General features: G+C 39.9%; 1 protein-coding gene across 1 annotated transcript in view; it reads right to left on the bottom strand.

Moving 5' to 3' along the window:
• GTF2F2 (general transcription factor IIF subunit 2) overlaps window positions 1–12,667 on the bottom strand; it is a 169,060-nt gene that overhangs the window by 16,862 nt on the left and 139,531 nt on the right. The window contains exon 7 of the mRNA XM_005585779.4: window positions 496–639. Coding sequence (XP_005585836.1) covers window positions 496–639 — 144 coding nt within the window. The remainder of the gene's footprint in view (window positions 1–495; window positions 640–12,667) is intronic.

Here is a 12,667-nt window from a genome sequence, read left to right as displayed (position 1 = left end):
AGTTCAGCTCAGGTTTAAAAGGACCTACTTAGATTCTAATTAAAAAAAAAAAAATCCACAGAGAACAATCCACAAGACAGGGATAAACCCTCCCACAATGACAAAACAGTATAATTCTTTCAAGAATGTGATTCTTCTATGAGGCACGTTTTCCAAAAAAAGGGAAGGAGTTAAGCTTTTTCAGAGGAAGACAGGGAAACAAAATAAAGACCAGAAATGCTATCAACAGATTTCAGGCTTAATGTCAAGAATAAATGAACACAAGGACAACTTCTTTTCTTCATAAAGAATTGTTGATATTAAGTGTACTAAAATCTAAAATAAAAACTGCTGTTGCCAAAAAACGGCTGCATTAAGGCATCTTTTCTGACTGTTGTCATAAAATTTGTCATTAGCATAGGTAAATATGAACGAAACCATGTATGATACACTTTCAGTAATGTCATGTTCATGAAGGAGGGCATATTCAAAGGATTAGTATGAACATATACATACCACAGGTTGTTTTGTGATGTCCACCAAGTCCTTAAGATTATAGTATTGATGTTTCTCAAAGGCTGAAAATAGCATGTCTAAAACATGTTGTTTATCAGCTCGAGCTCGCTTTCCGTCTTCTTTCTTTTTCCTTTCATATTCAATCTATATGCAAACAGCAAAGGAAATAAAAGCATCAATTCAACATGCTCACTCTGAAACACAGGCATTCTCTCTCTCTCTTTTTTTTTTTTTTGAGACAGAGTTTTGCTCTTGTTGCCCAGGCTGGAGTGCAGTGGCACGATCTCAGCTCACTGTAACCTCTGCCTCCTGGGTTCAAGCGATTCTCTTGCCTCAGCCTCCCAAGTAGCTGGGATTATAGGTGCCCGCCACCACGCCTGGCTGATTTTTTGTATTTTTTTTTTTTTTTTTTGAGAGAGTCTCGCTCTGTCGCTCAGGCTGGAGGGCAGTGGCGTGATCTCGGCTCACTGCAAGCTCCGCCTCCCGGGTTCACGCCATTCTCCCGCCTCAGCCTCCCGAGTAGCTGGGACTACAGGCACCCGCCACCACGCCCGGCTAATTTTTTGTATTTTTGGTAGACACGGGGTTTCATCATGTTGGCCAGAGTGGCCTGGAACTCCTGACCTCAGGTGATCCACCCGCCTCAGCCTCCCAAAGTGTCGGGATATCAGGTGTGAGACACCACACTTGCCCAGGCATTCTCTTTTTAGTCATTCATTAATGACTAGATTTTAAGTTTCGAGGCAGCAGGCCTCTGAACAGTAGTTCAGAACCTGGGACCTGTTACTCCTAGGGGTCCCCATATCTTTAAGGCTCTAAATTAGTAATAATTCCAGTCACTTTCATTATCCCCTCAAGTTTTATGTAACGCGTAATGTGCCCATTTCCCCCCAAAAAGGCCTTTTGCCAAAATTATATCAATTCAGTGTGGTTAACTGGTTAGCTTGTGTTGATCGAAAACTCTAACTTGTAGTTCTTTTGTTTTTGATTAACAGTAAAACAGTTTATTGAACAGATTCAGTGTCGTAGGTCACATCTTTCAAACGTGGGGTTCTTGGAGGCAGGCAGATCATAGAACAGGTTCTTTACAGAGTGAAAAGTTCGGGAAGCATTGGTAAAAAGGAAAGGACATGGACCTTTTCTCATCCTGACCCTGTGCAACCTCCTTGAACCTGTTTCTCTTCCCATACAATAAAGTTAGTTTAACAAGAGAAAGGAGTAAGTATATACTTATCACCTCAGGCACAAGCAAAACATTTTTCTGAAATTCCCATTTAAAACTTCATGTGACCTCTAAATTCACCTGTATAATACATCTTTATTTTTAACATGGAAATAAAAAACAGAGTATCTCCTGTCCAAATAAAAATGACACGTCAGGACCATGTGTTATGTTTATCCTGTAGTTTTGTGTACCTCCATGCATGCCAGCTTAGAAAGCAGTGGTACTAACACAATGAAGAAGTTCCCTCCTACTGTTACCATCCTGGAACTGTTCATTTGTAAAATATTACTCTTTTTACTGAAAATATGCAAGTTCTGTTCAATTACTTAGTTAATTGAGACATTTGTTTGTTTGTTTTTAGGAACACTTCACTTGTATAAACCATCAGAAACTTGTTGAAGGGGCCAACCTGGTGAAGAAAGCATCAATAGGCTGGGTGGAAACTGCCAGAGAATAATGTCCTGTGTGTCAGCTGGAATAATTATAATCTGGGGACTAGCTTCAAAAACAATGAAATACATTTCAAAACTTACAAATAAATTGTTCCATAAATTTCAGCCTCAGGTAGTTAGGCTTACTCTATTTTAACAATAAGGATTTGTTATAAAGGATAACATTTAGTTTCTACTGATTTATTGATATTAAAACTAAAAATACATCTTATGAGAGACTGTCAAATTAGTGGTAAAAGGTAACTCTGACAACCTTGAGTATCTACTTTTTAGTTAAATAAAGGTAGGAGTGAGACAAAGGGAAAGGACTCGATCTTCATTTTTTGATATGTATGAACTGGGAATAAAACTCCAACTCCACTGAGCTTCAGCAGATTAAGCATGACGATATGCTAGGCATTGTGCTGAGATATGGGTGTGCTAAGATATGGAGACAGTAAGACAGCCTTCTCTTTCTAAAATGGCTTTAAATGGATTACAATGATTAGAGAGGGGAGGGCCTTGAACGTTTTAAATGCAGTAATGGACAAAGAGCTACCTAGGACAAGATCATCATGCTGAAAAAAAATGCAAATGAATGACATAGATTGTATTGTTGGGGAAGACTGAAATCCAGCCAGTTTCAAATTTTTTTTTTTTTTTTTGAGATGGAGTCTTGCTCTGTTGCCCAGACTGGAGTGCAATGGTGCAATCTCGGCTCACCACAACCTCCACCTCCTCAGTTCAAGCCATTCTCCTGCCTCAGCCTCCGGAGTAGCTGGGATTACAGGTGTGCCCGACCATGCCTGGCTAATTTTTGTATTTTTAGTAGAGACGGGGTTTCACTATGTTGGTCAGGCTGGTCTTGAACTCCTAACCTCGTGATCCGCCCGCCTCAGTCTCCCAAAGTGCTGGGATTTCAGGCACGACCCACCATGCCTGGCCTCAGTCTCAAGTTAAATTCAGGAAATAGCAAAGAGAACTGATGATATACTGTTTCTACCTTCAGTAGGCTGTTGTGTAAAATCACTGGAGAAGCTAGGAAGTTTAACAAGAAAAATGTTTTCAAATAAGCCCACTGGTAAAGTAAGACGACCTACTTTACAGAGGGCACACATTCTAGTTGGCTGTGGAGAGAAAACTTTTTAAATGTTGTTGTCAAATTGTCCCAACCCAGAGTCACGTGTCAGATGCAAGAGGACCTGAATCAAAGGTAAAAATTAAGAATTAGAAAAGAACTTTAAAATCAATACTAGGGATAAGAGTAAGGGTCAGATTAAGTTGTAATTAGTAATGTTAATGAATAGTAAGAAAATTACCGAATTCTACCCAGATTTTTCAAAAAATCACGGGGCCAGGCGCGATGGCTCACTCCTATAATCCCAGCACTTTGGGAGGACAAAGCAGGAGGATTGTTTGAGGTCAGGAGTTCAAGACCAGCATGGCCAAGTCTCTGCTAAAAATACAAAAAAATTAGCTGGGCGTGGTGGCACACGCCTGTATTCCCAGCTACAGATTCTGAGGCTGAGGCAGCAGAATCGCTTGAACCCAGGAGATGGAGGTTGCAGTAAGCCAAGATTGTGCCACTACACTCCAGTCTTAGCAACAGAGTGATTCTGTCTCAAAAAAAAAAAAAAAGAAAAAAAATATTGGTTTACACGCTTCAATCTCAAATTGAAGTTAATGTTAAAACTAGAAAAACAGACTAAAAATATATGCTTATCTTTCTGTGCTAACCATGTACATCACTGGTTTAATTCCTGGGGGTACTGCAGCCTACCTCTACACTTGCCTAGTAAACAAAAAATTTTTTTTTTTTACACTCCAAAATATTTCTTAATTGTTTACTTATCAAGATAAACTCTTTCTCAGCCTACATATTCATGTTTCATAGTTCCCGAACACAAGTCAGTGACAAACTTCCATGTGATTCAATCCAAGCAAATTTTTTATATTCCCAAACCACTTTGCACTCAAAGATACCAGCCTTCCTCATGGCCTCAATATCTTTCTTTTTTTTTTTTTTGAGACGGAGTCTCGCTGTGTCTCCCAGGCTGGAGTGCAGTGGCATGATCTCGGCTCACTGCAAGCTCCGCCTCCCGGGTTCACGCCATTCTCCCGCCTCAGCCTCCCAAGTAGCTGGGACTACAGGCGCCCGCCACCACGCCTGGCTAGTTTTTTGTATTTTTAGTAGAGACGGGGTTTCACCATGTTAGCCAGGATGGTCTCGATCTCCTGACCTCGTGATCCACCCGCCTCGGCCTCCCAAAGTGCTGGGATTACAGGCTTGAGCCACCGCGCCCGGCCAATATCTTTCATGGAATCCTAATTTCTGCAGAAATCTGCATATGCCTTATTTCTTGGTTCACCACAGCAAACTTAGAGAGAGCTGCAATCCCCAGGGATACAATGAATGCTCCAACAACATAAAACCTCAGATGCAAGGTGTTTGGTATCATCAAAGCACTGGAAACCATGGTAGTTACTGTCCTTGACAGGTATATGTCAATCTTAAGTAATGAGATTCAGAAAATAACTATACAGTTTATTCGAGCCCAGAGCTTGAGGATAGCCACGCAGAAGCATAGTTTCAAGGTACCCTGACGATACAATCTGTAGTAAACAAAAACTCTTAAAAATGTAGTCTGAAGGCTGGGCGTGGTGGCTCAGGCCTGTAATCCTAGCACTTGGGGAGGCCGAGGTGGGTGGATCACAAGGTCAGGAGATCGAGACCATCCTGGCTAACACGGTAAAACCCTGTCTCTACTAAAAATACAAAAAATTAGCCGGGCATGGTGGCGGGGACCTGTAGTCCTATCTACTTGGGAGGCTAAGGCAGGAGAATGGTGTGAACCCGGGAGGCGGAGCCTGCAGAGAGCCGAGATCACGCCACTGCGCTCCAGTCTTGGTGACAGAGCAAGACTCTGTCTCAAAAAAAAAAAAAAAAGTAGTCTGAAAACTCAGACATACAAAACGACGATAGCAATAACAAAACAGAAACATTCTTATTAGAGAAATTTAAGTACTTTAAAATTAATCCCACATTTATTTAAATTTATTTAAAAATAAAAACAGGGCCGGGCATGGTGGCTCAAGCCTGTAATCCCAGCACTTTGGGAGGGCGAGGCAGGCGGATCACGAGGTAGGGAGATCAAGATCATCCTGGCTAACACGGTGAAATCCCGTCTCTACTAAAAATACAAAAAAAATTAGCTGGGTGTGGTGGCAGGTGCCTGTAGTCCCAGCTACTCGGGAGGCTGAGGCAGGAGAATGGCGTGAACCCAGGAGGTGGGGCTTGAAGTGAGCCGAGATCGCTCCACTGCACTCCAGCCTGGGCAACAGAGCAAGACTCCATCTCAAAAATAGATAAATAAATAAAAATAAATAAATAAAAACGGAACATCTCTTTAATGTCCTCAGGGCCTGTTTAACTATGGGATAATTTATAGAAGATTGTTTTAAAACAAAATTTATGGCCACGCATGGTGGCTCACACCTGTAATCCCAGTGCTCTGCCAGGCCAAGATGGGAGGATCACTTGAGACCAAGAGTTTGAGACTAGCCTGGGCAATAAAGTGAGACCCATCGCTACAAAATTAGCCATGAACAAGCCTGTAGTTCCAGCTACTCAGGAGGCTAAGGCAGGAGGATTACTTGAGCCCAAGAAGTTGAGGTTGTAATGGGCTATGAGAATACCACTCATGCACTCCAGCCTAGGCGACAGAGTGAGATTCTGTCTCTAAGAAAATAAATAAATAACAAAATAAAGATTAGGCCAGGCGCAGTGGCTCACACCTGTAATCTCAGCACTTTGGGAGGCCAGGGTGGGTGGATTGCTTGAGCTCAGGAGTACAAGACCAGCCTGGGCAACATGGCAAAACCCAGCCTCTACAAAAATTACAAAAATTAGCCAGGCGTGGTGGCACTCACCTGTAGTCCCAGCTCTTTGGGAGGCTGAAGTGGGAGGATCACTTGAGCCCAGGAGACAGGAGCTGCAGTGAGCTCAGAATGCACCAATGCACTCCAGTCTGGGCAACGGAGTGACACCCTGTCTCAAAAATAAAATACAGATTTAACTAATACTGTACTACAAAAATATTGTTTTAATTTAATTAGTTAACTAATTAATTTTAGAGATAGGATCTCACTCTGTCGCCCAGGCTAGAGTGCAGTGGTGTGATCATAGCTCATTGCAGCCTCAACCTCCTGGGATCAAATTATTCTCCTGCCTCAGCCTCCCAACTAGCTGGAACTACAGGGGTATGACACCAAACCCAGCCAATTAAAAAGATTTTTTTGAAGAGATAGGGTCTGGCTATACTGCCCAGGCTGGTCTCAAACTCCTGGCCTCAAGTGATCTTCTAACCTTGACATCTTAAAGTGCTAGAATTACAGGCATGACCCACTGCACCCAGCCATTAAATTTTTTTTTGATAATGTCTAAGATAGGCTCATAACCCAAATTCTGCTCTGTGGTATCAGATAAGTAGTTTCAGTGTATGTGTAATTATCAAAGGGGATTTAAATGATTTCCATGGCCATTAAGTTGTTAATAAACTTATAGTTAGGACAAAACCAAGGTCACTGAGGTAATTTTTTAAAATTAAACAGTGCAGAAATGATAATCTTAATACTATATTCACAACTTGACACTACAAATAAACTTAACTGTACAAATAAACTACCAATGATATGAACTATTCTCTTTAGGAGAAGATTGCAGTTTTGAGATAATGTTATTTCTTCTCTTTTTAGCTCTTTGCCTTTTGGGCATTTTGTTTCTCAGTAGAGCTCAGGCACTGTAAGGAAATGATATTAAAGCAGTCAGATATCTAACTTGTTGGCAGCCACTAAAAATCTTAGTAAGACTGGAGTAGAAACAGCTTTTATATTGTGTGAATTTTAATTACCAATCTTCTATCCAATGATCACAGACCACTGTGCAACTGACTGTACAGAAATAAATGTCAATTCAGAAAGCACTTTAGTCTTCAGTTACAAATTTTTTACCAAAATATCCATCATATACAATTAATTTTCACAACAGAACACAAATTATTGTTTTTTTTTTTTGAGATGGAGTCTTGCTTTGTCGCCCAGGATGGAGTGCAGTGGTGCAATCTTGGCTCTCTGCAACTTCAGCCTCCCAGGTTCAAGTGATTATCCTGCCTCAGCCTCCCAAGTAGCTGGGACTACAGACGCGTGCCACCACACCTGGCTAATTTTTTGTATTTTTAGTAGAGAAAGGGTTTCACCATGTTAGCCAGGATGGTCTTGATCTCCTGACCTCATGATCCGCCCACCACGACTTCCCAAAGTGCTGGGATTATTGGCTTGAGCCACCGCGCCTGGCCCCCCAACCTTTTTTTTTTTTGAGATGGGGTCTCACTCTAATGCCCAGGCTGGAGTGCAGTGGTGCAATCTAACCTCACCGCAGCCTCCGCCTCCCATGTTCAAGTGATCCTCCTGCCTCAGCCTCTTGAATAGCTGAGATTACAGGTGTGTGCAATCTGAGATTACCTGGCTAATTTTTGTATTTTTATTAGAGACAGGTTTCACCATGTTGGCCAGGTTGGTTTCAACAGTGACATGCCACCAGACCCAGCCAATTAAAAAATTTTTTTTGAAGAGCTAGGTCTGGCTATACTGCCCAGGCTGGTCTGAAACTCAAGGCTGGTCTCAAACTCAAGTGATCCACCCGCCTCAGCCTCGGAAAGCGCTGGGATTACAGGCGTGAGCAACTACACCAGTCTATTCTTGACTAAAATGCAACCAAATGTTGAAAATCCTTTGTGGATGTGGTATACAGATGTTCAACCGTCATTACTGAAACTGTAATCACTGACTAAAATTATAAATGCCACCCACTACCAATTAAAATTTATAATACAGACATCTATAAATTTCTAGATTATTGTTTGCAGAAATACTTTGTTTTGTCAAGGCAGTCTTTGTAAAGGCTTTTAACTTTTGAAGTGAGCATGACAGCTGTGAATATCATGGTTCTGCATGTTAAATCCCTATGAGAGATTATTCCCCCTCCCCTCAACTAATGCTTCTATTTCTGCCTAGTGTGTCATTATCTCTTGGGAGGAAATTATTTCTTTAGAATTGGTCAGTCCTTTGTGTGCAAATTCAAACGGAAAAAGCATGTAGTATACTTATACTATATATTATAACAGGCAAATATTACTGAAAAGCCCTAATGATACAGTCCTACAAACATCCTTTTTATTCAGGAAAATTCAAATTTATGCATAGAACTTTAAAAGATTAACCACTCAAACCCCAAATCTTAGTTCCGCAGACTAACAGTCGGCTGCCACACTGAAGGAAATAAGAGTATATATGCATACAAATGAATTTCCTTTCTAGTTCCTGGGGCTTTACCTCAACTTACCAGTTTACTAGGTAAGCTTTTCTTTTTTCTCTCTTACCCATCTGAGCATAGTTAAGGTTTTCAAGTTCTTTCTGGCCAAGAGCTTTTACCAGAAATTAAAAAAAAAAAGAAAGAGAGAGAGAGAAAACTTATTTTTTCAAATTGTGGGGCAGAAATTCTAACAAAAATAAGAAAATATTAATTCCTTTTAAAAGTTCTAGGTTTGCTAGAAAGAGGTTTCCTCCCAAGTACCATTATTAAACACCCCACCCTAAACAGGAGATGGCAGAACTATAAAAAGTTCTCATCTCTTTGGATCAGTGGCTGTATACTAGAATTACCCAAGAAGTTTAAAAACTTAAGATGGCTGGCCTCCCCATTAGATTAACCAAATCAATTTCTGAGGGTATTTTTTTTTTTTTTCTTTTTTTTGAGATGGAGTTTCGCTCTTGTTGTCCAGGCTGGAGTGCAGAGGCGCGACCTTGGCTCACTGCAACCTCCGCCTCCTGGGTTCAAGCAATTCTCCTGCCTCAGCCTCCCAAGTAGCTGGGATTATAGGCATGTGCCACCATACCCGGCTAATTTTGTAGTTTTAGTAGACATGGGGTTTCACCAGGTTGGTCAGGCTGGTCTCGAACTTACGCCCTCAGGTAATCCACCTGCCTCGGCCTCCCTAATGCTGGGATTACAGGCATGAGCCACTGCACCTGGCCTATTTTTCTGCTTTAAAAGCTTCCCAGGTGATTCTAGCATACAGCAACATTGAAAACAAATGTCTAGACAACAGAGGACATGATTCCTTATGAGAAGAGAAGGAATTCCTTATGAGAAAGGTTATAAGAGGCCATGGAATACATAAAAGAATGCTATGAAATTTACATAGGCTAGATACGATGTTCACAAAGTCAACCAGAACACACATACAGAGTCACCCTTACTTGGAATCAAAGTTGGAGGGAGTTGCAAAGAACCTTACGCATCAGCTGACTCTATACTTTGATTATACACCTCTGTGAGCAAAAAACTTAAAGCATGAACTACGTATATATCTCTTTATAAACTGGACAAATGTACCTACTATATTTATAAATAGACACTAGAAGCATACACAAGATAAAATATTTTCAGGGGATGAAAGAATGTACATAATTTTAAGAGTAAGTTTTGTCAAAACTACAAAATACCTTTACGTTTTGCTCTCAAAATATCATGATTTGTCTTCATGTTCTGTGTGCTTAGTTTTTAAATGCACTGCACACTGCGATAGCTTTGTATCAGCAATAGCTAATATAACAAGGTACAACACCCACAAAGGTCAAGGGTCACTTCGCCAGTTATTTTGCAACAAGTCTTCAGCTCTAGCCTTGGTGTTAAGGGCAGGGCGGCAGGAGATCTGCAGGCTACATTTCCAAGATTCCCTTGCTAGAGGGTTTCCAGCTGGGGTTCTGCCAATAGAATGAAATTGGGAGGGAGGGAGATTTTTCTTCTCTTTTTTGTATTGCAGGAGCACCTCCGCAGCAGCTTCCTGATCTCTTCTCCCTTTTGCAACTTCAGCCCATCCATTTGATATTCATAAATCATTTGTAACCAGCTCCCTACATTACATTCTTTTCTGCTTGGAATATCTAGAGTTGTTTTTGATTCCACCATAGACACTAACTGAGTCATCATTAAAGACAGGGCATGACAAGCCATATTTAAAATGATACTGATAATTTCCTTTTTGGAAGGGCCAAGTTCTTTTCAGATCTGATTACGTCATCACTGTTTGTCACCTCAAAGATTGGCTGATAAACCATTTTTAGAAGCAAGAGAAGTTCAGTTTTTTCACTTTCTTGTTCACATGTTTGGTTTATTAGTATTATCTCTAATTGACAGTTTCTCTGCAGAAATCTTTTAAAGCCATTTGTTCATTTATTGAGACTGAGTTTAGTTAATAATAGATACTATAATCTGTAAACCTCTGAATTGAGCACCAATGCTAAAAAGCTAAAAGCAAATGAAAACATGAAGGCACAACGCTCAACCCCTCTGTCCTGTCCCATTTCCACTCTTCTGCTGAAAAATGACCGATTAGCACATGGGCTGCAAAAAGATGCCAGGGTCAATCTACATAGTATTTCTAAAGCTCAATTTCTTTCTTTTATAAGGTGCCAAACAAGATAAATATAAGTTATAATATAATAAATATGTTTTATAATAATATAAATAATCTTCCCCCTCACCCAGTGGGCCCTCTAGTAAACCATTCTTTGACATCTCCATTTTTTCCCACTGTCTGTTTTCACTACTTCAAAGAATGGGGGAAATTTGATGTTCAAATGTTTATAAATGCAGGATTAAACAAATTCCTAAAGCTCCCTATCTTGAGTATATTAAAGTGAAATGTCAATTTAAGAGGAGGATATAATCAGAAACTACAAGTTCTTTAAACACAGAATCCTTTTTACATGACTTTCTCACCTAGTTAATGTTACAAAATATTTACTGTGGAAAATGCTGACCTACATGAACTGATTCAAATTTCAGACACTTAATGAAGATTTAAGGTACAGGAAATGCCACTTAGGGAAAAAAACTGACATGTCATATCCTAGTAAGAAGATGGTTTTCAGGGGTGCGATTTCAATGGAGTATTCTAAGAGATAAAAATAATCATATAATTCTTTTTGGCTCAGTAGATGGTTTCTGAATGACAAGTATGACAGATACTATACCCAGATAGTTTGTGAACTAAAAAGATAAATCTGAATTTAATTCTTAGAATAGCTCCAAGAACAAAATTGGATATTTTCTCTACATATATACAGGTAAATTCACCTATGTGCCATAGGTGGGTGAAAAGCTGTGGATAAATGCAAGGTTTCTTTCTGACCAAACGTAGGAACATCGTTTTGCAAATACATATGCAATTTCCCAGTCCCTCTTTCACTTTTTTGTACAATTTTTAAAAATATTTTTATTCTGAAAATTGCATTCAAAGAAGCTCAACTGTTAAAATGAAACACTGAGCTTCACGTTTATATAGCTTTATCTGGCAAGACTTTCAAAACATTTCAACATTATATTGAGTTAAAATTTTTTTTTTTTTTTTTTTAGGCGGAGTCTCGCTCTGTCGCCCAGGCTGGAGTGCAGTGGCGCGATCTCGGCTCACTGCAAGCTCCGCCTCCCGGGTTCCCGCCATTCTCCTGCCTCAGCCTCCCGAGTAGCTGGGACTACAGGCGCCGCCACCACGCCCGGCTAATTTTTTTGTATTTTTAGTGGAGACGGGGTTTCATTGTGTTAGCCAGGATGGTCTCGATCTCCTGACCTCGTGATCCGCCCGTCTCGGCCTCCCAAAGTGCTGGGATTACAGGCTTGAGCCACCGCGCCCGGCCGAGTTAAAATTTTTTATTAAAAGTCTTTATTATGTTTCCTCTAAATCATTCTTGCTGTGTTCACTTATGTTTCTCAATCTTTAAAAGTCAATGTCCTCTTCTAATAAATAACAAAAATGTTATATTCTTTCTATAGTTGGTATTACACTACAACACTGAATATGTTTTTTAAAGCTATGCAGGTGCCCATCCTGGTTTACTCCCAAAAAAAATAGTGATTAAACATTCAAATGCAATGTGGTAGATTATAGTCAATCTCTGTATGTAAAAATCTTAAAGACTCATTACTATAATGACTTATTTTCACTATGACAACCTTAACAAAGGTTGATATCTTGAACTAAAATGTCACTTAATGTTAATTATCTTTATAGAGGGTGCTATAGCTTTATATAATAAGGAGTTCACAATGTAACATGTTTCTACTTACTTTATTCACCAGGGGTATGTATCTCAGGCACGAAGCAGATATTTAAAAAGTACTTGTTGTTTAAAGAAGGTAAGTCTTAGACAACGGTAGGGTACTATCATGGCTAGCTATTCTTCCCTGGCTTTCTTTCCTTTCCAATCTTCCCCTTCCCAACATAACTTTATTGCTTACCAACAATTCAGGCAATATGTGCTCACTGTGACAATTCCAACAATTGGAAAAGATTTTATAAAAAAGAAAATTAGGATAAAATCACTGTAGATCCTACCATCCAAAAATAATGACTTAAAATATTTAATCATTCCCCAGTTTGGGACATTTGTTTCCAAT

This window comes from Macaca fascicularis, chromosome 17, assembly GCF_037993035.2.
Source record: "Macaca fascicularis isolate 582-1 chromosome 17, T2T-MFA8v1.1".
NCBI classification, from domain to species: Eukaryota; Metazoa; Chordata; class Mammalia; order Primates; family Cercopithecidae; genus Macaca; species Macaca fascicularis.
Note: the sequence above shows the minus strand (reverse complement) of the source record. Positions and strands in the feature narration are given on the sequence as shown.